The following is a 19,533-nucleotide window of genomic DNA, read 5'->3' as shown; positions in this document are numbered from 1 at the left end:
TAGTGGGCCAAGAACTAAGCTTTCATTTCTACTACAACTTACACCGTAGCTGCAGGGGCCTGGGCTCACCCCACCACTGCATCCCCAGCGTGGGCTTGTACTGGGTGGTAGGTCACCAAACCCAGCCAAGCTATTCCCCTCATTGGTCCCAGTCTGGCCCATGCCCATGTGGGAAGCTCTGTTAATCTGTGTCCCAGCACATGCTGAGGCAGGCTTTAGCCTTTAATTCATTAGCAACTGGACTTTCCTCCCCAGGCTGCAGTGCAACAGGTTCAGTAATGACAGACCCAACAGCAGCAGGTAACCTCAGTGACCCCGTTTGGCCTGATCCCCACCGCCCCCTCCTTCAACAAACGAGCAATGACAACACTCCATTAAAATGATCCAGTACAGTGGTTTATTGAATCAATACCATTGTACCTTAGATTCCTGTGCTGTGATCCCCCATTCCTCCTCCTGGCTACAGCCACCAAGGTGTGGTGTAACCACATCCTCAGAGGTTTTGTTTTTGTCATTCACACTTTGCAAACTGAAAACTTTTGGTCCTGGTTCTGTCCTCTCTTGCTGTGCAGATTAGAGGGCAGCTGTGTCAGCTAAAGTTTTATTCTCATTATGAAGGGACCCCTTGACAGAAGGGCAGGCATGGCAAGGAAGCAGACTGCCCTGTAAGAGGGTATGTTCACAGTGTAGCTAGAAACATGCCTCCAATGCTGGACAGACACATACTAGCTCTGCTTGAGCTACCTGCTAAAGAGAGTAGTGTGGCATGGCCTAGCTCAGGGGTTGGCAGCTTTTGGCACCCAGCCCGTCAGGGTAAAGTCGCTGGCGGGCTGGTTTGTCTATCTGGAGCGTCCGCAGGCACGGAGCCCCGCAGCTTCCATGGGCTGTGGTTCGCCATTCCTGGCCAAAGGCAGCTGTGGGAAGCAGTGGCTAGCACATCCCTCAGTCCACACCGCTTCCCACACACACCCCCATTGGCTAGGAACTGCGAACCACAGCCTGTGGGAGCTCCATGCCTGCAGATGCTCCAGATGAACAAACCAGCCCGGCCCACCAGTGGCTTTATCCTGATGGGCTGGGTGCCAAAGGTTGCCAGCCAATGAGCTCAGAGCTGCAAGAAGGGCAGATATGCTTGTCCTCATCTGGCCAGCCCATGCCATAACACTGACAACGCTATTTTTAGCCCAGTAGCTCAAGCAGAACCAGCTGTATCTGGGAGGTACACTCCCAGCTGCTATGCAGATAGCCACTTCCCCTGTCTTTTCCCTTCCAGATACAGGCAAGAATCATGCCATCTGTTCTGTCTGTGGTATCTTTCCCATGGGTGGTTTATGCTACTCGAAGCAGCCCCAGAGTTACAGACTCCAAGGGTCTGGTAACAACACACACACACAGACTGAATTACAGGGATTTGCCTGCCGCTCAGGTGCAACACGGCAGCTGCTGCAGTCACTCTTTCCAAGGTGCATTTAATAAAGGCCATAGAGCAGCTAGCCTAGGTCCTAGACTGTCTCTCATCACAGGTGCAACAGTGCTGGGTCTGATAAACACATGGCAGTCGGGTTATACATGATACCGCCTGGAAGATGATGGTCTGAGAACAGGTGGGAATTGCGCCCTTCCTCTGGGACTGCCCATCCTGCCATAGACTAGCACGTGTGGCCACACCTGTGGCATATGCTGCTTGTCAGGATTCTACAAGCGTGTGGACCAGCAGGTTCAGCAAGTGCTCTTCCATGCCTAGGCAAGGATGTAAAACACGCTCACGCTGCTAGTCCTGCCCTCTGAACTGTGGGGAGGGGGCCGGGGGAACATTCTCTTAAGACCTTGTTATTGCAAGATTAGGAACTAAACTTTAAAAAAACAACCACCTCACCCCAGCTTCACAACGATCCCTGCCTACCTGGAGCCTGCCATCTGAATCTCTCACCCATACAGGCAAACAAAGTGTTTCTAGAATCCAAGAAAAAGATCCACCTGTAAGTCAGGGACTTAGAGGGTAAACAATGATTCTATAGCAAGGTGTGTTATTTCTACTCAAAGAGAGCCACCGTACACGTCTGTACAGAAATTAAAGTGCTCACGCTAGTGTTCATGCATTGGTGCACACCCGCCCTGGCAGACTAGCCATTAAACATAAAACCATTCGGAGAAGATTGAAGCAGCAGCTCACTTTTTGAGGAGTGTCCCAGACACGTGGCGGTTCATTTTAACTAAGAGACAAGGGCCAGTTTTCTCCAAGCGCTCGCCTCTGCTCAGAGCCCAGGACAGGGATGTTTCAGCCTAGCAGGTGAAAGTTACGAACACCCGAAGAGGGAGTTAGAGTTGAAGGGCCTGGGGCATGACAACCACACCAAACCCAGAGTATCCAACACCCGCACTGCGAAGGGGAACCAGAGGCTGAGTTAATACTAGTGTGACGTGGGAGGGTTTCAATGTGTAACAGTCCTGAGCGGGATGCGGTCGAAGGAGGAGAAATTTCATCCCAGAAATTTCATCCGAGAAAGAAATGAAATGAGTGAAAACCGAGCATGGGGTTAACAATCCCAGCGTTTGCTAACAGCAAACACCATGAGCCCAGCAGAGGCAGTTGGAAACTGGCAATAATGGCTCTCCCCACACTCCACTGGCTAAGGGGGTGAGGGTGCTCCCTTTGGCCCAGCTCGGTTCCCAGAGGGGTCTGACTGCTCGCCCCCGTTCAGCAGAGGTGGGGTTTCCATTCCAGCCTCCTGACTGGACTCCAGCTCTAAGCAAGAGCTCAGGGCCTCTGCTGGCTTCAGCCTGCCCTTACCACTGGGACTACAAACAAGGCCCTCATCCAAAGGGAGTGGAAATGGCCCAGCAGGGGAAACGCATCCTCTGGGAAATCAGGCGAGTGGGTTACAAACAGGTAGTGTGTGTTTCACTGGTTAGCCCGAGCGTTTCATACACAGCCCTCCCCCCGGTGGTGCAAGAGCCCCACCAAGATCAGCTGGAGCAGAACCCACAAGAGGAAAAGTGATTAGAACAAAACCTGCTAGTTCCCACTTCCCCCAGGGACAGAGACGGAGGGGCTCGGCCCTGCATACCCTGCAGCCCTGCTCCCCCCTCTGTAGAAAAAGGAAGACTAAAGGGATTAGTGCTCATTCCGTAGCTCTCCCCCAGAGCTCCATCACTGTCACTGCCCAAAGCCTGTGCACCTCCCTTGCCGGGCCCAGCAGCCTCGAGTCCTTGGTTCTGCCTGTTGAAAACACCCACGTCTGCCCTGCACTGGGGAGGTGGGATTGCAGCATGGGGAGACGGACCCCAGCTAGCTCCTAGCCCCCCACCCTGTCTAGCCCAGTAACAGCATGGAGGAGGCAAGAGGCAGCAGTGAGGGAGGGGGTGGGCGGCCCTGGTGCTCTCTCTTCCACCCAAACACCCTATGTATAGCAGTAGCCCCCACCCCAGTGCATTTTTAAATTCCAGGCCGTACCACTCAAAGGAGGGCCGGGGGTGTATGTGTGTGTGGGGGGGGGGCGGTTTAGAGTTCAAGGCTCGAGGGGCCCATCCCAGGTACTTTTTTATGTAAAGGGATGACTCTGAACGTCTCCTGCCTTTCCTGCCCCTGACGAGGGAGTGGCAGTTGCACTGCGGGAGACACAGGCTGGCAGTGGGGTCACTGACATGCCTGTAAGGGTGCAAGGTGGCACGGGAGACCAGTGCCACTCTGGGCTCCTGCAGCAGTCAGCCAGTGTATGGAGCCAGCGGACTGCGAGCCCTATGCTCCCAGCGCCGAGGAGAGATGCTGGCACTGCTCTGGGCACTGCCAGGCTGGGCACGGAAATAAATACAAGACTAAAGCAGCTAGACTCCAACCTGAGGCCCTGGCCTCTGAACGGCACAGGAGGGTCCTGGGAAAGGCCATGTAATGAGCAGCTCTACCTCAGCCCCAAACTCATTTCTGCGTCTCTCTCTTTAAAAAGCCAAAGAGGTGCCACCTGCATTCACAGGGAGCTGGAGGGAGCCAGTACCAGTAACAAGCTCCAGCCTGCAGCCCATGGCATTCGCGTCCTCCCTCAGCAGAGGGCATGCCCCCACGGCTCAGGCTCTGAGGAGGCCAGTGAGATCAGCCTAGCGAGGCTGAGAACCGAGTGCGAACCATTCCACCAGCCCACACTGGTTTGCCCCAGCCTCTGAGCCTCACTCCGGCCCTGCAGAGCCCGTGGACAGGAGAGGGACATGCCAGCTCGATGGCCCGGCCCAGCCGGGGCTGAGTGCTGCCGGAGAGGATGGGGACATGATGTGCACACTTGTCTCCAAGGGACCAGCCTGAGTCTCACACGCCACAGGCCCCTCGCCAGCTAGGCCACGGCCAGACACCTCCAGAGGAGGCTCCCTGGGCCCACCCCCGAAGCCAGCCCGGCCATTCAGAGGCCAGACCAACGTGGCCCTTTAGACGCAAATGCACCAACCGGAGAGCACCGAGCAGCTGGCAGAGGGAGCGCTGTAACGCCAACGGAGACTGGCACGCCGGCCCATGCCAGGAGGCTTGCTGGGGCGCAGAGGCGGCGTTAGAAAAGGACATATCCAAAGGAGGGGTTAGAGCCGTGATCAGCGTGGGAGGAGAACACAGCAGCTCTTCCTTATCACAGCCACCTCCCTCTTCTCCCCACTCGGCCCGGGGCCAGCAAGTACCTGCAGCAGGGAACTCAGCACAGGCCGGGGGCAAACCACCTGCAAGTGGCAAAGCCCTGGAATGCCCCTGCTCCAGGCTGATCTCATGTCCCCCTTTGTCAGTGAGTCAGGGACACCAGGCTCCTCCTTTCCCCAGGGATTCCTGCACCGTCACCCCTGCTAACACCTGCCACAGCACGGGGCATGTGCCCTGCTTCACTGCACAGCTGCAAGGCAGAGCAGCAAGAGGCAGAGGCTGGCTGGGACAGTGAGAGACCCCCAGTAGCTCCTGCCACTCCATTACGCTCAGCCCCAGCCCAGGGAGTTCTCAGAGCTGGGTTCAGAATCTGCTGAGCTGGCTCCCAACAACAGGCAGCGTGCTGGGCTGGTCCCAGAGCAAAGCACTCGTTCGGGCCTGTACAGCACCTTGCTCCCTGGCCCGGGGTCCACCCCCAGTGGCAGCTAGTTCAGATCTTGCAGCCCCAACGCTGCAGCCGCCCCCTCTGGAACGCCCAGTTCTCGCCAATGTTCTTTGGTGCTCAGGTCTGGCGGGAGCTGGGGGACCCTAGGCCTGCTCCTCTGCACTGGGACCTCGGAAGAGTGACTGCTTCCTCAGGCTGAGCCGGACACACCTGGGGCACGTGGTTGAGTTGTCATAGTAGCAGTCCCTGGAAACGAGGAGCAGGAAGGTTACCCCCATCGGCCCTGCCATCAGGAGTGTGGGGCTCAGGCCAGCCCTGCAGCCTCACCAGGCGCTCCTGTTGGCAAGGAGCTGCATGCCCCCCCAAGTTCACAGCCAGTGCCCCCCAAGCTCTGGGAGCCACCCACAGTGCCCTGCTCGCCCAGGGAGACGTGTGCAGTGTCCAAGCTAGTGCCCAGCGCCAGGGGCGTGGCTGCAGCAGCCCAAGAGCCAGCAGACAGGTGCAGACCCACAGGAGAGGGCAACATGCCAGGGAGCAAGCCAAGTCCTCCAGGCAGCCCAGCCCAGCTCCATCCTCCCCCACCCCAGCACCGGAGAGGTCCAAGGTGCCACACTCGGGACCTGCTTCACCCAACTGCGTGTGAACAGACTGGCCAGCCATGGCCACCACTGAGCCGAGTGCAGGGGCAGCATCCCAGGCACTGCCCAGCAGAAAGCAGGATCTCAGCCAGCAGCTTCACCTCCCCAGGGGCCAGTGCCAGGTTATGCCAGGCGCAGGGGCAGCCCAGTGCTGGTTCCTTGCAGTGCCACCTGAGGGCACCGTGGGGTCTGTCTCTGCGCCCGGCTCATTTCGCAGTCCTGCATATCTTGGGGCTCCCCCCACCCAGAGATCTCCCTGCTCTCCCTGACTGGGCCCCATGCTCCCATCCATGGCTGGCACAGAACGCCATGGGGGCTGACATGTGGCCCCAGGCTCCTCCCCACCCACCTGTGGAAGACAGCAGAGCAGTCCGTGCACACCGACGTGTGGCTGTCGAACGGGAAGAGCACGTCCCCTTCTTTGCAGAGCTCACACACAAAGCCCTTTGCCTGGCACCGCTGGAGACAAGAGTGAAGATTGCTGAGCCCTGTGCAGTGCATTCCCCCATCCCCACCAGTGCTGGGATCCAGGCCCCCCCCCCAGAGCTGCTGGCTCCAGCAGATTGCACACTGGGGTGTCAGAGCCCTGGGGCCCGACTGCTTCCAGGCCCTGCTCCTCCAGTCCTGTGTGCCCCATTCCCACCTCTGCTACCTGGGGGTTCAACAAATACATCAGGGCAGTGGCAATGGCACCTCCCCACACCCATCCCGGACTCAAAGGAGGAATTCCTCCCACCACATGTCCCAGGGTTGTTACTGGGGGAGGGCGGGGCCTGCCCCCCCCAACTCCCCTGTTTCCTAGGGGAGGGGTTTAGACACAAGCATTTGTCTAGCAATGAAGATGCAGAAATTAGAGTCTTTGCAAACATCCAGGGAGGACGGGCTGGAGTGGGGGGTTGCGGTCCCTCCGAGAGCTGATCCCCACCCAGCCCCACCTCACAGTCCAGCTTGATGTGCTTGGCGAAGAGGGTGTGGATCTCTGTTAAGGAGCAGCTGAGGCGCCCAGCCTGGATGTCGATCAGGTCCTGCAGCGAGTACATCTCGTCGTTCTCCACAAAGTGCTGCCGGTCCTGCAGCTGCAGGGGAAGAATCGTCAGACGCCGCCGCTCCCCAGCCACCCACCTGCCAAGGGGCCTTCCCCAGCTGGGGCTCAGATAGGGAGCAGAATCCAATGAAGCCCTGGCCAAGAGCTCTCCACCCTACTCTGTGGCTGGTCCAACATCACACACTGGGGTTCAACGTGCCCTTCCTCCCCGACCCGGGGCTCGACGCCAGCAGCCCAGTGAGTCTCCCAGGGTTCATGGCAGGCAGGTGCAAGAGCTGAAGTTCTACCGAGGACACAGGGTGATTGGGATAGAGGCCACCCAGACCATCGTCTGGGCTAGCGACGGCCATTGGACCCAGCCACCTCCTCCTCAGCTGGGCTTGCCACAGCCACTAGTGTGGCCTGAACGCCTCCCTCGTCCTCCCTCGGCACGTGGCTCCTGTCCCGGAGAGAGTCCATGTAACGTGCTGCTGTGCACCGCCTCGGGGGGGGGGGTCAGTCACAGATCCCCATGTGGCAGCATGCCTAAGAGGGGTCTCCACAGCAGCCACAGGCGCCAGAGCTTCGGGGCTGGGACAATCACGCCCATGGATTCTGGGCTTGGCCCGTGTGACGCTGACCCCACAGCTCCCCTGCCCTCATGGGACAACAAGGCAGAGCTGATCCCAGACAGGGATGGGTTAACGGATCTCAGCCCCAGGAGGTGGACAGTGCCATGCCCCTCAGGTGTCACCTTTTGGGCTGGAGCTGCCCAGGCATGGCCCGTCACTGGGCACCAGATGGGCACAGGTGGAAGATCTGTACTCTGCCGGGGAGTGGCACAACTGGCTTCATGAGCTCAGGGGTTCAGCTCCCTCCCCATCCCAGCACACTCGCTCGCACACACGGTCCCCGCACAGCGGCTCCTCCCCGTGCAGACACCCCCGCACCTGAAGCAGCAGACGAGCCTCCATGGCCTCTTTGCAGGTGATGAAGTAGGGCTTCATGAGCAGGATATCCTGGCGCAGCTTCTGCAGGGAGAGGGGGCAGGTGAGGCTCAGGGAATAGGGCCTGCCCAGCTAGCCCAGCATCCTGCCCAACAGCAACCAGACACCTCCCAGTGAAGCGCAAGGGCCCTGCAATAGCAGGTGTGGGATAATCTGCCCTCTGGCCCCAGTATCGAGGGGTGAGAAATCGGGTGGGCAAGTACAACTCTGTACAAGCACCGAGAGAAGGGGGCATGAGTGGGAGCTGCTCCTGGCCCAGCCCAGAGCTGGAAGCCCCAGGGAACTCCCTCACACTAGGGGACGAACATGCTCACAAGCCAGTCTGGGGATGTGACCCCAGCCCTTAGAACCAGGGGCACGAGCCCCAAGCAGAGCCCAGCCAAGCGGATGCAGGCACTTACCCGGATCTCCACCAGCTCCTCCACGTAGTTAAAGAGAAGGGGGTTGATTTCCCGCAGCTTGAGCACTGGCCGCGACACCATCAGGGCAAGGTAACGCATGCTGCAGCGGGAGACCTGGGCCCGGAGAACACAGCGCCGTTATTAACCAGGGGCAGGCGGCAGCACCGCCTTGTGCCAGGGGCCCCCGCTGCCACCCCAGGGACAGCACTGAGTGTAAACAGCACATGGTTCGTGGAGGGGCCCTCCAGGCCCATGTGATTAGCACAGAGTGGTTTGCGGGGCTGCTGGGCACGGTCCCTCCATGCTGACCAGCAGTTCTGGTAAGTAAAGGACATGAGGGCCAGGGAGGGGGTCTGCAGCCCATTCCGGGAAGGGGGAGGGCCAGGGCCCTGCTGTGCTGACACATCTGAGAAAACCAGCCCAACTCCTGCGCTGTACACGGACCCCATCTCTCGTGGGTCACCAGGGAACCATCTCCTAGGGCTGGGCCCAGATTTAAATGAACCCCTGCAGGCCCCGGGCTCACATCGCAGGCCCCCAGGTGCAGATGGGAACTAGCTTTGCGCTCCGCCAGCCAAGGCTGGAACGGACGCTGCTGGCCAAAGGTGAAAGGCTCCATGTCCCATCCCCCAGCCTGTGCCCTGACTTGCCTCAGGGTAGCTGAGCCTCAGTGCTCCCTAGCATCACCTCCCGCCCTGCCCCTGGGGCTGCCCTGCCGGCACGCTCACCTTGCGGGGTTCAAAGTCCCAGTTGTGGATGACACGGGCTGGGATGACGGCCAGGTCGTTCCAGTGGCAGTTTCCGCAGTAGTACAGGCCAGTGTAGTCGCACTGCCTGGCCTCGCTGGGCATGCCCCCTGCATGGGACACGGGGCTGTCAGCCCCATCATGCCAGGAACAGCCCCAGGGCCCCAGCCCTGCTAGGTCCCCCATCCCAATCCCTCCCAGACCCAGCAGGGGTCTCTGCTCTCACCCGCCAGGGCAGTACCTGCTGCTCCCCTTAGCCGTGAGGCTGCAGAGTCTCCCAACACCAAGCCAGTGCCAAGCCCTGCACCTGGGGAGGCTGGGTGAGTGCCACCGACCCTGTCCTGCACTTGGGAGACTGAGGCTCGGAGAGGGGAAGTGACTCACCCATAAGTGCACAGTGAGCCAGGGCAGAGTCAGGACCAGACTCCACGTGTCCTGATGCCAAGGCCTTTGCCCATATCTCTGCTGTCATCTCCTTCCACTCAGTGCTCAGCCCATGCTCCCTTCACTCCATATACCCAGAGCAACCTCCAGCCACACCCCTGCAGAAGCCCCACCCCAGGGATGCCAAGAGTGGGCTGAGCACAGACCTGGGAGCCATGAACTCCCGAGATCTAATCCCAGCTGAGCTCTGCTCCCTCCATGTTCTGTGCTCCAGCCTGCTCACACACATGGCAGGGTGACCCCACTGATGCGTTGGCTGTGTGCACCCAGGCCAGAGGGATTGCCCCCGTCCCGCTAATGGAGCTGTGCTTCAGCATGAACAGGAAGGTGCCCAGGACGTGGCTTCCGGTCCCAGCACTCGCAGGCTGGTAATTGCAAGGGTTAATGGCTATCCCTGGCCACGCCTCAGCCCCAGCATCCTCTCCCGTGCAGGTGGCACTTACGGAGGGAGATGGGCGCCCGGCACTCTGCACAGCGGTAATCCTGGCTGTCCAGGCCTGTCTCGGGGCAGATGCTCAGCTCATACTCGGCCTGGTGGCTGACCTTGGACCTCACGCAGGGCTTGGAGATGAGGTTCAGGCACTTGCTGTGACAGCGATAGTAACACCCTGGGGAGGACACAGCACAGAGACGCAGGAGTCACCCGCCTGGCCAAGCCTTCCCGTGGCTTCAGCCTGACCCGGCTGGGGAGCACCCAGGCCTCTTGCCAACACTCACACGACACTCAGAACTGGCCCAGCCCTATTCCGCACGGCAGGGAAAGGCTCAGAGCAAAGCGGGTGGCAGCAGAGAAGTGACTGGGACATTTATGCCATCAGGGGTCTGCACTCCTGTCTGTGCAGGACCCAGGTGACCAGCAGAGCCACCCACTCATCCCGACCCATCCCGGGGGCTCTGCCGCCTCCCGTGTGCCCTGCAGCCCAGCCTGAGAGGGAAGCTTTGGCTGAGCTCCGGGGATCAGCCCCACCGGGAAGGAGAACAAGCCTTCATCCTACCCCAGGCTGGGGAGCAGGGAGGCGCTGCCTTGGCAGGGCTGGCTGCTCACCTGTGCAGGTGTACCAGATCTGAATCAGGCCCCAGATGATGGCGTTGCACTTGTCACATGTCTGCTTGACGCTCTTACTCTTCTCCTTGTAGAAGCGATGTTCCAGGAGCACCCGGATGTTGGGCTCGTCTTCGCTGGGGTCCTGCAGCACAGACAGATGGCTAGAGCAGGGCTGAGCCTGGGAGACATTCCCCTCCTTTGCACCGAAAGCCTGGCCACCACCTCCTGTGAGCACTGCTGCTAACACCCCGGAGTGGGGGCCCCCGCTCCCTGCCTGGGCTGCGGAACCTCAGAATCCCGGTCAGTGCTGCCCGGGCCCTCATTGGCAAGTCAGCAGGAAGGCCCAGGCACCTGGCACAGAGCGGGGGATCCTGTCCTTTGCTATCTGGGTGGGCTGTTCTGTGCTCACACAGCTGAGGCCTCAGCTAGCAGAGCCACTAGCCGGCTGCAGCCACCACCCCATGCCCAGCCCCCGTGCCACACCTTCAGCTCCTGGAGTTTCAGGCGCAGGTGGATGAGCCTCACCACAGCGTCTTTCTGCCTCTCCGAGTGCTCAGGGAGCTCCAGGATCACCTGCTTGCACTCCTCGATTGCCTGCCGCAGCTGCTGGATGTCTGAGGCCAGGAACAAGCCCTGCAGGCAAGAGATGGGCAACGCCGGTGAGCAGCACTGCCCCTGCTGGGCTCAGGCACGGTGCCGTCCCCATCCCAGGCACAGAGACTTCCCAGATTGCCCCTTCTGGGCCAAGGAACACCTCACCACAAGTCCTCCAGTCCCTGCCAGCCCCAACCTTCACCCAGCCGCCCCCGGGAGTCACTCACCACAGCCCCTCCAGTCGCTGCCAGCCCCAACCTACACCCAGCCGCCCCCGGGAGTCACTCACCACAGCCCCTCCAGTCCCTGCCAGCCCCAACCTTCACCCAGCCGCCCCTGGGAGTCACTCACCACAGCCCCTCCAGTCCCTGCCAGCCCCAACCTTCACCCAGCCGCCCCCGGGAGTCACTCACCACAGCCCCTCCAGTCGCTGCCAGCCCCAACCTACACCCAGCCGCCCCCGGAGTCACTCACCACAGCCCCTCCAGTCACTGCCAGCCCCAACCTTCACCCAGCCGCCCCCGGGAGTCACTCACCACAGCCCCTCCAGTCACTGCCAGCCCCAACCTACACCCAGCCGCCCCCGGGAGTCACTCACCGCAGCCCCTCCAGTCACTGCCAGTCCCAACCTTCACCCAGCCGCCCCCGGGAGTCACTCACCACAGCCCCTCCAGTCGCTGCCAGCCCCAACCTTCACCCAGCCGCCCCCGGGAGTCACTCACCACAGCCCCTCCAGTCGCTGCCAGCCCCAACCTTCACCCAGCCGCCCCCGGGAGTCACTCACCACAGCCCCTCCAGTCGCTGCCAGCCCCAACCTTCACCCAGCCGCCCCCGGGAGTCACTCACCACAGCCCCTCCAGTCACTGCCAGTCCCAACCTTCACCCAGCCGCCCCCGGGAGTCACTCACCACAGCCCCTCCAGTCGCTGCCAGCCCCAACCTACACCCAGCCGCCCCCGGGAGTCACTCACCACAGCCCCTCCAGTCGCTGCCAGCCCCAACCTTCACCCAGCCGCGCCCGGGAGTCACTCACCACAGCCCCTCCAGTCACTGCCAGTCCCAACCTTCACCCAGCCGCCCCTGGGAGTCACTCACCACAGCCCCTCCAGTCCCTGCCAGCCCCAACCTTCACCCAGCCGCCCCCGGAGTCACTCACCACAGCCCCTCCAGTCGCTGCCAGCCCCAACCTTCACCCAGCCGCCCCTGGGAGTCACTCACCACAGCCCCTCCAGTCCCTGCCAGCCCCAACCTTCACCCAGCCGCCCCCGGGAGTCACTCACCACAGCCCCTCCAGTCGCTGCCAGCCCCAACCTTCACCCAGCCGCCCCCAGGAGTCACTCACCACAGCCCCTCCAGTCGCTGCCAGCCCCAACCTTCACCCAGCCGCCCCCGGGAGTCACTCACCACAGCCCCTCCAGTCACTGCCAGTCCCAACCTTCACCCAGCCGCCCCTGGGAGTCACTCACCACAGCCCCTCCAGTCCCTGCCAGCCCCAACCTTCACCCAGCCGCCCCCGGGAGTCACTCACCACAGCCCCTCCAGTCGCTGCCAGCCCCAACCTTCACCCAGCCGCCCCCGGGAGTCACTCACCACAGCCCCTCCAGTCGCTGCCAGCCCCAACCTTCACCCAGCCGCCCCCGGGAGTCACTCACCACAGCCCCTCCAGTCGCTGCCAGCCCCAACCTTCACCCAGCCGCCCCCGGAGTCACTCACCACAGCCCCTCCAGTCGCTGCCAGCCCCAACCTTCACCCAGCCGCCCCCGGAGTCACTCACCACAGCCCCTCCAGTCGCTGCCAGCCCCAACCTTCACCCAGCCGCCCCCGGGAGTCACTCACCACAGCCCCTCCAGTCGCTGCCAGCCCCAACCTTCACCCAGCCGCCCCCGGGAGTCACTCACCGCAGCCCCTCCAGTCACTGCCAGCCCCAACCTTCACCCAGCCGCCCCCGGGAGTCACTCACCACAGCCCCTCCAGTCACTGCCAGCCCCAACCTTCACCCAGCCGCGCCCGGGAGTCACTCACCACAGCCCCTCCAGTCACTGCCAGCCCCAACCTTCACCCAGCCGCCCCCGGGAGTCACTCACCACAGCCCCTCCAGTCGCTGCCAGCCCCAACCTACACCCAGCCGCCCCCAGGAGTCACTCACCACAGGGCGGGAGAAGTGGTCCTCTGCCAGCCCCAAGTCCATCACGCGCTCCGAGCACTGGAACCCGGGGTCCCCGTGGGAGAGCCCCAGCAGCGAGTCTGCAACAAGCAGAGACATATGGAGAGGGAAGGGAGACACCCCCTCCCCACCACCACGATATGGTCTCAGCTCAGCTCCAGGGCAAGCGCCAGACTCAGCCCCTGCATAACATGTGCACCGTTGCCCCTGGAATCCCCTCAGCACTGAATGGTGAGGGGCACTGGGAGGGGGCAGCTCTGGGCACCAGGTCCGAGGAGCAGCAGCACTTAGCAACACCTCCCAGGAGCACACCCCAAATCCTGGGGACACAGGAGAGGTGTCACTCGAGGCCTGCCCCTGCACAGACCTTCCCAACTGAACATCTACAGCAGAATACGGGTGGGTCCCCTCCCCACACAGCCACGCTCAGCACCCAGACATGCTGGGAAAGCGCTTTCCCATCTCACTTCGCAGCCTCCCTGCCCCAGAGAGAATGACTGGCTGCGGCAGGTGCAAGATCTACCAATGCTCAGAACTTCACAGCTTCCATGCACAAGTCACCTGGCCACGCAGCCAGCGGGTGGATGAGCCGGGGTTAGAACCAGAAGTCCCTAGAGCCCAGGCTGCCTTTCTGGGAGTCTGCCTGGTGTGGAGAGGCCACCTGGTCCACAACCCCCTTATGCTGGGGGAATCTAGTGTCCTCTCCCCACCCCTCCAGGGTGTGGGGAAAGCATTCCAGATAAAGGCACTTAGGTATCCGGCAGCCCAGGGACTGGGCAGGAAATTGGCTTGCAGGGACCCGGTGGGGGAGGACTGGGGTCAGAGGGGGCCCCCACCCCTTTAGTTGTGGCTCTCAGCACCAGCCCCTGGTCACTGCATGCTCCCCCGCAGCAGGTCGACATGCGCCCCCCCAGCATGGGCGAGGGAACCCCACACTAACCTCGACAAGAAAGGTCGTCCCCAGCCTCCTGGTCATGCTGGCCTTGCCCCAGCTGCTTGTTGAAGGGGTTGAGGTGGGCCTGTCGGAACCGGACCAGCTTCTCATCACATTCCATAGCAGGCCAACCTGCCGGATCACGCAGAGGTGAAGGGAGCAGTGCGCGCCAGAGCCAACGCCAGGGCACGTCACCTGCCCCAGGTGCTCACCCGTCTCTGCCGGTGACACTAGAGCAGGGCAACAGGCTAGAGCTGGCAATGCCTGATCTTTCCCTCCCACAGCCCAGCCCAGCCCAGCCCAGGCAGCTTCCACTTAAAACTGGAATCGATGGATCATTTTCCCCAGCCACTACCGAGCAGTATCACCCGCTGCTCACAAGCTCTGCGGGGTTTGTGCTCTACAGCGGAGGAGGTAGAAAAACCAGTCTATCCACCTGCCTGTGTCACCAGAACAGCTTCCAGCCAAGTCAGCCAGACACCTGGGAGCCCGGCACGTGGCACCCCATCATTAGAGCATGCACCCCAGCTCCGGCCAGCTGGAGTTACCACCACCACCAATGGCACTCTACAAACGTGTGCTGACAGTGCTTCCCGTCCCAGCAGAAGAGCTCATTGTGCTAGACGCAGGACATATACCTAGCAAGGGCCTGCCCTGAGGAGCATACAGACATATTCACCCCCTTTTACAGATGGGGAATTGAGGCACAGAGACGAAGTGACTGGGCCAGGGTTCCACAGGCCAAGAATTAAACCCCACTCCCAAGTCCCAGTCCAGTGCTGTACCGACATGGCCAGCCTTCCTCTGATGGCCAGGTGTACACTCCAAAGACTGATGTTGCTGGGTTGACCTCTCAGGGGGAAAAAATACACCCCCTGTGCGACAAAGCTAAGCCGAGCTAGGCACCGGCGCAGAGAGTGCTGGGTTGACAGAAGAATTCTTCCATCCACCTAGCTCCTGCCTCTCAGGGAGGTGGACTGACCCTGCCGACAGCGGCTGGAGCCAGCATCTATGCTGCAGACTAGCCCTTAGTCACACAGAAAAACGCCACATTTCTGGAGAAGCGTCCTTGAGCATCTTCTCCTCGGGCAAGTACTGGCTTCTGGTGTTCTGGGAGGGTCTTAACCTAGCAACGCAATTACAATTGGACACAGCTGGGGAGTGCTGTTAACATCTCAGCGTGCTGCACAGACAGAATGTGCAGTCTCTCACCCCACCACTGCCACCCCCAAGACATGTGAAAAATCCAGAGAGCTCCTTGTGTTACCTGCTGCACAGACATCACAGACATCAGGGCCCACCACCCCAGGGCCCTGCAAGCCCTAGATGGGATACAGTGCGCCCCTGTAAGGCAAACACACCAGTGGGGCTCAGCCCCATATTCCATCACTACCCTTGGTGTCCCCCAGCCAGTTCTCTCTACTGGCTACCACACACAAAGCTTCCAACTGCCTTGTCTTCAGGGTTTACCTCACATCAGCTCAGCCAAGCTCCGTGCAGGGTCTTTGTGGCTAGTGAAGACAAGGCTGTGTGTAGGGAATGGCCAAGTGGACTCTGAGCAGCCTGCCTCATTCAGTACCAGACGCCCCACAGAGAGGTTCATGGTGGACAAATACAGAACAGTGCAGCTCCTACGCAGCCCCTGCATTACCCTGCTCAGTCTGGTAGGGGGTGATTTGTACAGATACAGTCATAAGGGTAAACCCCTTGTGTGGGCTCAGTTCTACTAGTGTAAAGTGCTCACCAGGATAGCTACTCTCATACAGGAGGGGGAATAAGCAGATTAGCAGCTGCACCGATTAACTCAGCTGACATCGTTATGAGCGGTACAACTTTTGGGTTTCCGTTTGTCCTCGTGGCCAGAAACAGAAGAATGTGTGTTCCTGCCAGGGATTTTTTTCTTTCAAGAGGGTTGTGCAGCGTAGCTGTGGCTATTTCCCTACTGGTCTGTATCGAGCTGAGCACACAGCTGGTGCTACAATCCTAATAATGCTCTTTACTGAGTGAACTGTCTGACCATTCGACAACAATTCTAGAGTGATCAGCTTCACTTCCTAGTTCTCATGAATTAGCCTGACATCCAAAAGGGAAATTTAAATGCAGGAAAACTGCTTTGCCTACAGTTATGTTGAAATAGCTGCTTAATTTCCAGAAACCATTTCTGATCCCATTTAATGAAGAGACACTGTCAGGATCAGTCTGGCCTCCAATTTTAATACTGTAAACAAACAGAGACAGCCACACACAAGCTTTTCCCAAACCCATGACGCACACAGAAACACGTGTCTCTATTCAAAACTCCAGTGTGAGCAGTTATTTTTTCAGAACCATTCCCCTGCCATCTGACATCCAAACAATTCAGCACCCAGACCTGAGAGAGACTGAGTTTCACTGTGCAATGCCAGAGATGAGCACAGAGGAAGCAGAAACTTGCTAAGGAAAGGGATTCATTATTTGCCTACTTCCACTTTCAAAAATCCACACTTCATTGACAGCATGGGGAAGGAACTTGGTTTACAACAGGTGTGTTTTTAAGTTGCAATCCCACCCTAGTGCCTAGGCAGCTTCGTTCCAATGAATACACTAGCTAGATTTAGGCTCGAAATAAAGCATTTTAGGCCCTTCAATAGAAGGCTCTTGAAAAACATCAACAGTGGAGCCTAAAGCTAATTGTCACTCAAAGCCTAGTTGGTGGGCAGGGTGGGATTCAATGCTGTGCTGGGCTCTTTACTCACGGTGAATGTAGCTGGGTTTTGACAGTTTCCTGTGTGGGATTTCTGAAAGGATCGCTGTGCTGTTGTGACAAAATTGGAGCTGTGGTGCTATCCACACATCCAAATAAAACCACCACTAAGTTACTGCCCCTCCCTGCCTCCCACCTGCCCCCGGAGCTCCCACAGCCAGAGTGGGATGATAAACATGCTCAGTGGTTATATAGGGCAGGGTCGGCAACCTTTCAGAAGTGCTGTGCCGAGTCTCCATTTATTCACTCTAAGTTAAGGTTTTGCGTGCCAGTCATACATTTTAACCTTTTTAGAAGATCTCTTTCTATAAGTATTTCTGGTGTTCTGGAAGGGTCTTAACCTAGCAACGCAATTACAATCGGACACAGCTGGGGAGTGCTGTTACCATCTCAGCGTGCTGATACAACATACAACAATAGTTTAGTTATATATTATAAAGTAAATAAGGTTTCAAAATGTTTAAGAAGCTTCATTTAAAATTAAATTAAAATGCAGAGCCCCCTGGACTGGTGGCCAGGACCCACGCAGTGTGAGTGCCACGGAAAATCAGCTCGCGTGCCGCCGTCAGCACCCGTCGCATAGGTTGCCTACCCCGATCTAGGGCTTCGCAGCACAAGAACATTGCACCCACAGCAATAATGCTCTGAAGCCTGCCATGAGACAGGGCATTTTATAGATGGGAGACCAGCGAGGGGAAAGTGACTCACCAGGTGTCACCCAGCCAGAGCTAGGAGCAGGATGCAGATTTCTACAGTGGCCTAGAAATACTGCACAACCTGGTGGGGATGGGCACCGCAGAACACCAGGACCCACAGCGCTCAACCTGTGGCCCTCTGGGCTGGGGGCACAAGCTAGCACCTCCCAGTCCCTGCTGCCTCTAGCCTGGGGGCAGGCGGCTGGGAAGGATGCCTGGGCCTGCGGCATTCGCCAGAACCCCTCCCCGGCCCGTTTCTCGGAGTCGGGGGGCTGATCCCCAGGCTAGACTCAGGCGCCCTCTTCCCGTCCCCACGCAGGAGAGTGACAAGTGGGCCTTGAACACACTGCAGGTCTCCAAAGCGCCCCCAGCCAACCCCCCCCGCCCCAGGCCCGCGGCACCCGGGACAGCAGCGACCGCTCCCGAGCGGTTCCAGGGTCGGGCTCGGCCCGAGCCGCCACAAGACCCCACGTTTGGGAGGATGCGGCACTGGGGGGTCAGGGGGCTGGAGGCGAGCCCCGCCCCCCAAAGCCCGGCCGGGACGGGCAGGGGGCACCGCCCTGGAGACCCCACCCGGGCACAGCCGGCTCCGCTGCCGGCGGGGAGGGGCCGGGCCAGGCCAGGCTCGGCTCGGCTCGGCTCGGCTCGGCCCGGCCCTCACCTGCTCATGGCCTGCCGGGTCCGCAGCGCAGGGTCCGCCCGGCCCAGCACGACCCGCCGGGTCCGCAGCGCAGCGCAGCGCAGCCCAGCTGCCCCTGCTACATTGTTGCGAGCTCGGGCGCTGGGGCCGCAGAAGGCGGCGGAGGGGCCGCTGCTGCCCCCGCAGGCCGGGAGGACCGCGCGCCCCAGCCGAGCCCGCGGGAGCACGGGGGGGCCGGGCCCAGCCAGCGGCTCGGGCTTCCCTCGCGGGGACCCCACGGCCAGGCGTCCAGCAGCCCTGGCCAAGGCCGAGTCCCAGCAGCCGCCGAGCGCTCCCAGGGCTGGGCTGGGCTGGGCTCAGTGGGGCTGGAACCGTGTGTAGGGCGGGTGCCCAGAGCAGTGATTTTCCTCCCCCCAGTTTTGTGAACTAGTTTCTTGCCAAACCTGGTGGCTGAACTTTGCGACTTTGTCCTCACCCACAACTGTTTCACACGTAGGGACAACAGATACTGTCAGCGGCTCTGCTGTGCGTACCCGCCTGGCCCCACAGTATGCCAACCTCTTTACGGCTGACTTAGATCACCGCTTCCTCTGCTCTCGGCCCCTAGCACGCCTTCTCTCCTTGCGCTACGCTGACGACATCTCCATCATCTGGACTCATGGAAAAGAAGCCTTTGAGGAATTCCACCATGATTTCAACAATTTCCATACCACCATCAACCTCAGCCTGGACCAGGGGTCGGCAACCTCTGGCACATGGCTCGCTGGGCCAGTTTGTTTACCTGTCATGTCGGCAGGTTCGGCTGATTGCAGCTCCAGGCCAATGGGGGCTGCAGGAAGTGGCACGGGCTGAGGGATGTGCTGGCTGTGGCTTCCCGCCGCCCCCATTGGCCTGGAGCTGCAATCAGCCGAACCTGCCGATGTGGCAGGTAAACAAACTGCCCCAGCCTGCCAGGGTGCTTACCCTGGCGAACTGCTTGCTAGAGGTTGCTGATCCCTGGCCTAGACCAATCCACACAAGCGATCCATTTCCTTGACACTACTATGCTAATAAGCGATGGTCACATAAACACCACCCTATACCAGAAACCTACTGACCACTATACTTACCTACATGGCTCCAGCTTCCATCCGGGACACACCACACGATCCACTGTCTACAACCAAGCTCCAAGATACAACCGCATCTGCTCCAACCCCTCAGGCAGAGACAAACACCTAAAAGAGCTCTATCAAGCATTCTTACAACTACAATACCCACCTGCTGAAATGAAAAAAACAGATTGACAGAGCCAGAGGAGTACCCAGAAGTCACCTACTAGAAGACAGGCCCAACACAGAAAATAACAGAATGCCACTAGCCGTCACGTTCAGCCCCACTAATACCTCTTCAGCGCATCATC

At 59.9% G+C, this 19,533-nt stretch overlaps 1 protein-coding gene across 5 annotated transcripts; it reads right to left on the bottom strand.

Annotated features, from left to right (window-relative positions):
* Positions 1-374: 374 nt before the first annotated feature.
* Positions 375-18,256, bottom strand: DEF8 (differentially expressed in FDCP 8 homolog). Of its 5 annotated transcripts, none has more exons than XM_030581150.1 (12): positions 18,153-18,256; positions 14,060-14,185; positions 13,102-13,199; positions 10,846-10,995; positions 10,363-10,504; positions 9,761-9,925; positions 8,856-8,983; positions 8,128-8,241; positions 7,670-7,750; positions 6,631-6,771; positions 6,045-6,154; positions 375-5,303 (listed from the first exon to the last, which is right to left on the bottom strand). In XM_030581150.1, exons 2-12 carry the CDS (start codon positions 14,172-14,174, stop codon positions 5,201-5,203), a joined length of 1,347 nt encoding a protein of 448 aa, XP_030437010.1. In that variant the 5' UTR covers positions 14,175-14,185; positions 18,153-18,256; the 3' UTR covers positions 375-5,200. The 5 variants fall into 5 exon arrangements, with proteins under 5 accessions (XP_030437010.1, XP_030437009.1, XP_030437007.1 ...); XM_030581149.1 differs by having other exon boundaries at positions 14,060-14,283; positions 18,153-18,228; XM_030581147.1 differs by lacking the exon at positions 18,153-18,256 and adding an exon at positions 17,138-17,265 and having other exon boundaries at positions 14,060-15,179.
* Between the last annotated feature and the right edge of the window lie 1,277 nt (positions 18,257-19,533).

Source organism: Gopherus evgoodei, chromosome 12 (genome assembly GCF_007399415.2).
Source record: "Gopherus evgoodei ecotype Sinaloan lineage chromosome 12, rGopEvg1_v1.p, whole genome shotgun sequence".
Taxonomy (NCBI): Eukaryota; Metazoa; Chordata; order Testudines; family Testudinidae; genus Gopherus; species Gopherus evgoodei.
This window is presented reverse-complemented; position numbering and strand designations above follow the sequence as displayed.

Excerpts from the sequence above, each read along its gene's own strand:
- DEF8 (XM_030581150.1), bottom strand. The coding sequence starts at position 14,174 with ATGGAATGTGATGAGAAGCTGGTCCGGTTCCGACAGGCCCACCTCAAC. Across the intron at positions 10,996-13,101 it reads ACCACTTCTCCCGCCCTGTG|GGCTTGTTCCTGGCCTCAGA; the intron begins GTGAGTGACTCC and ends TCTTGCCTGCAG. Across the intron at positions 9,926-10,362 it reads GATCTGGTACACCTGCACAG|GGTGTTACTATCGCTGTCAC; the intron begins GTGAGCAGCCAG and ends TGTCCTCCCCAG.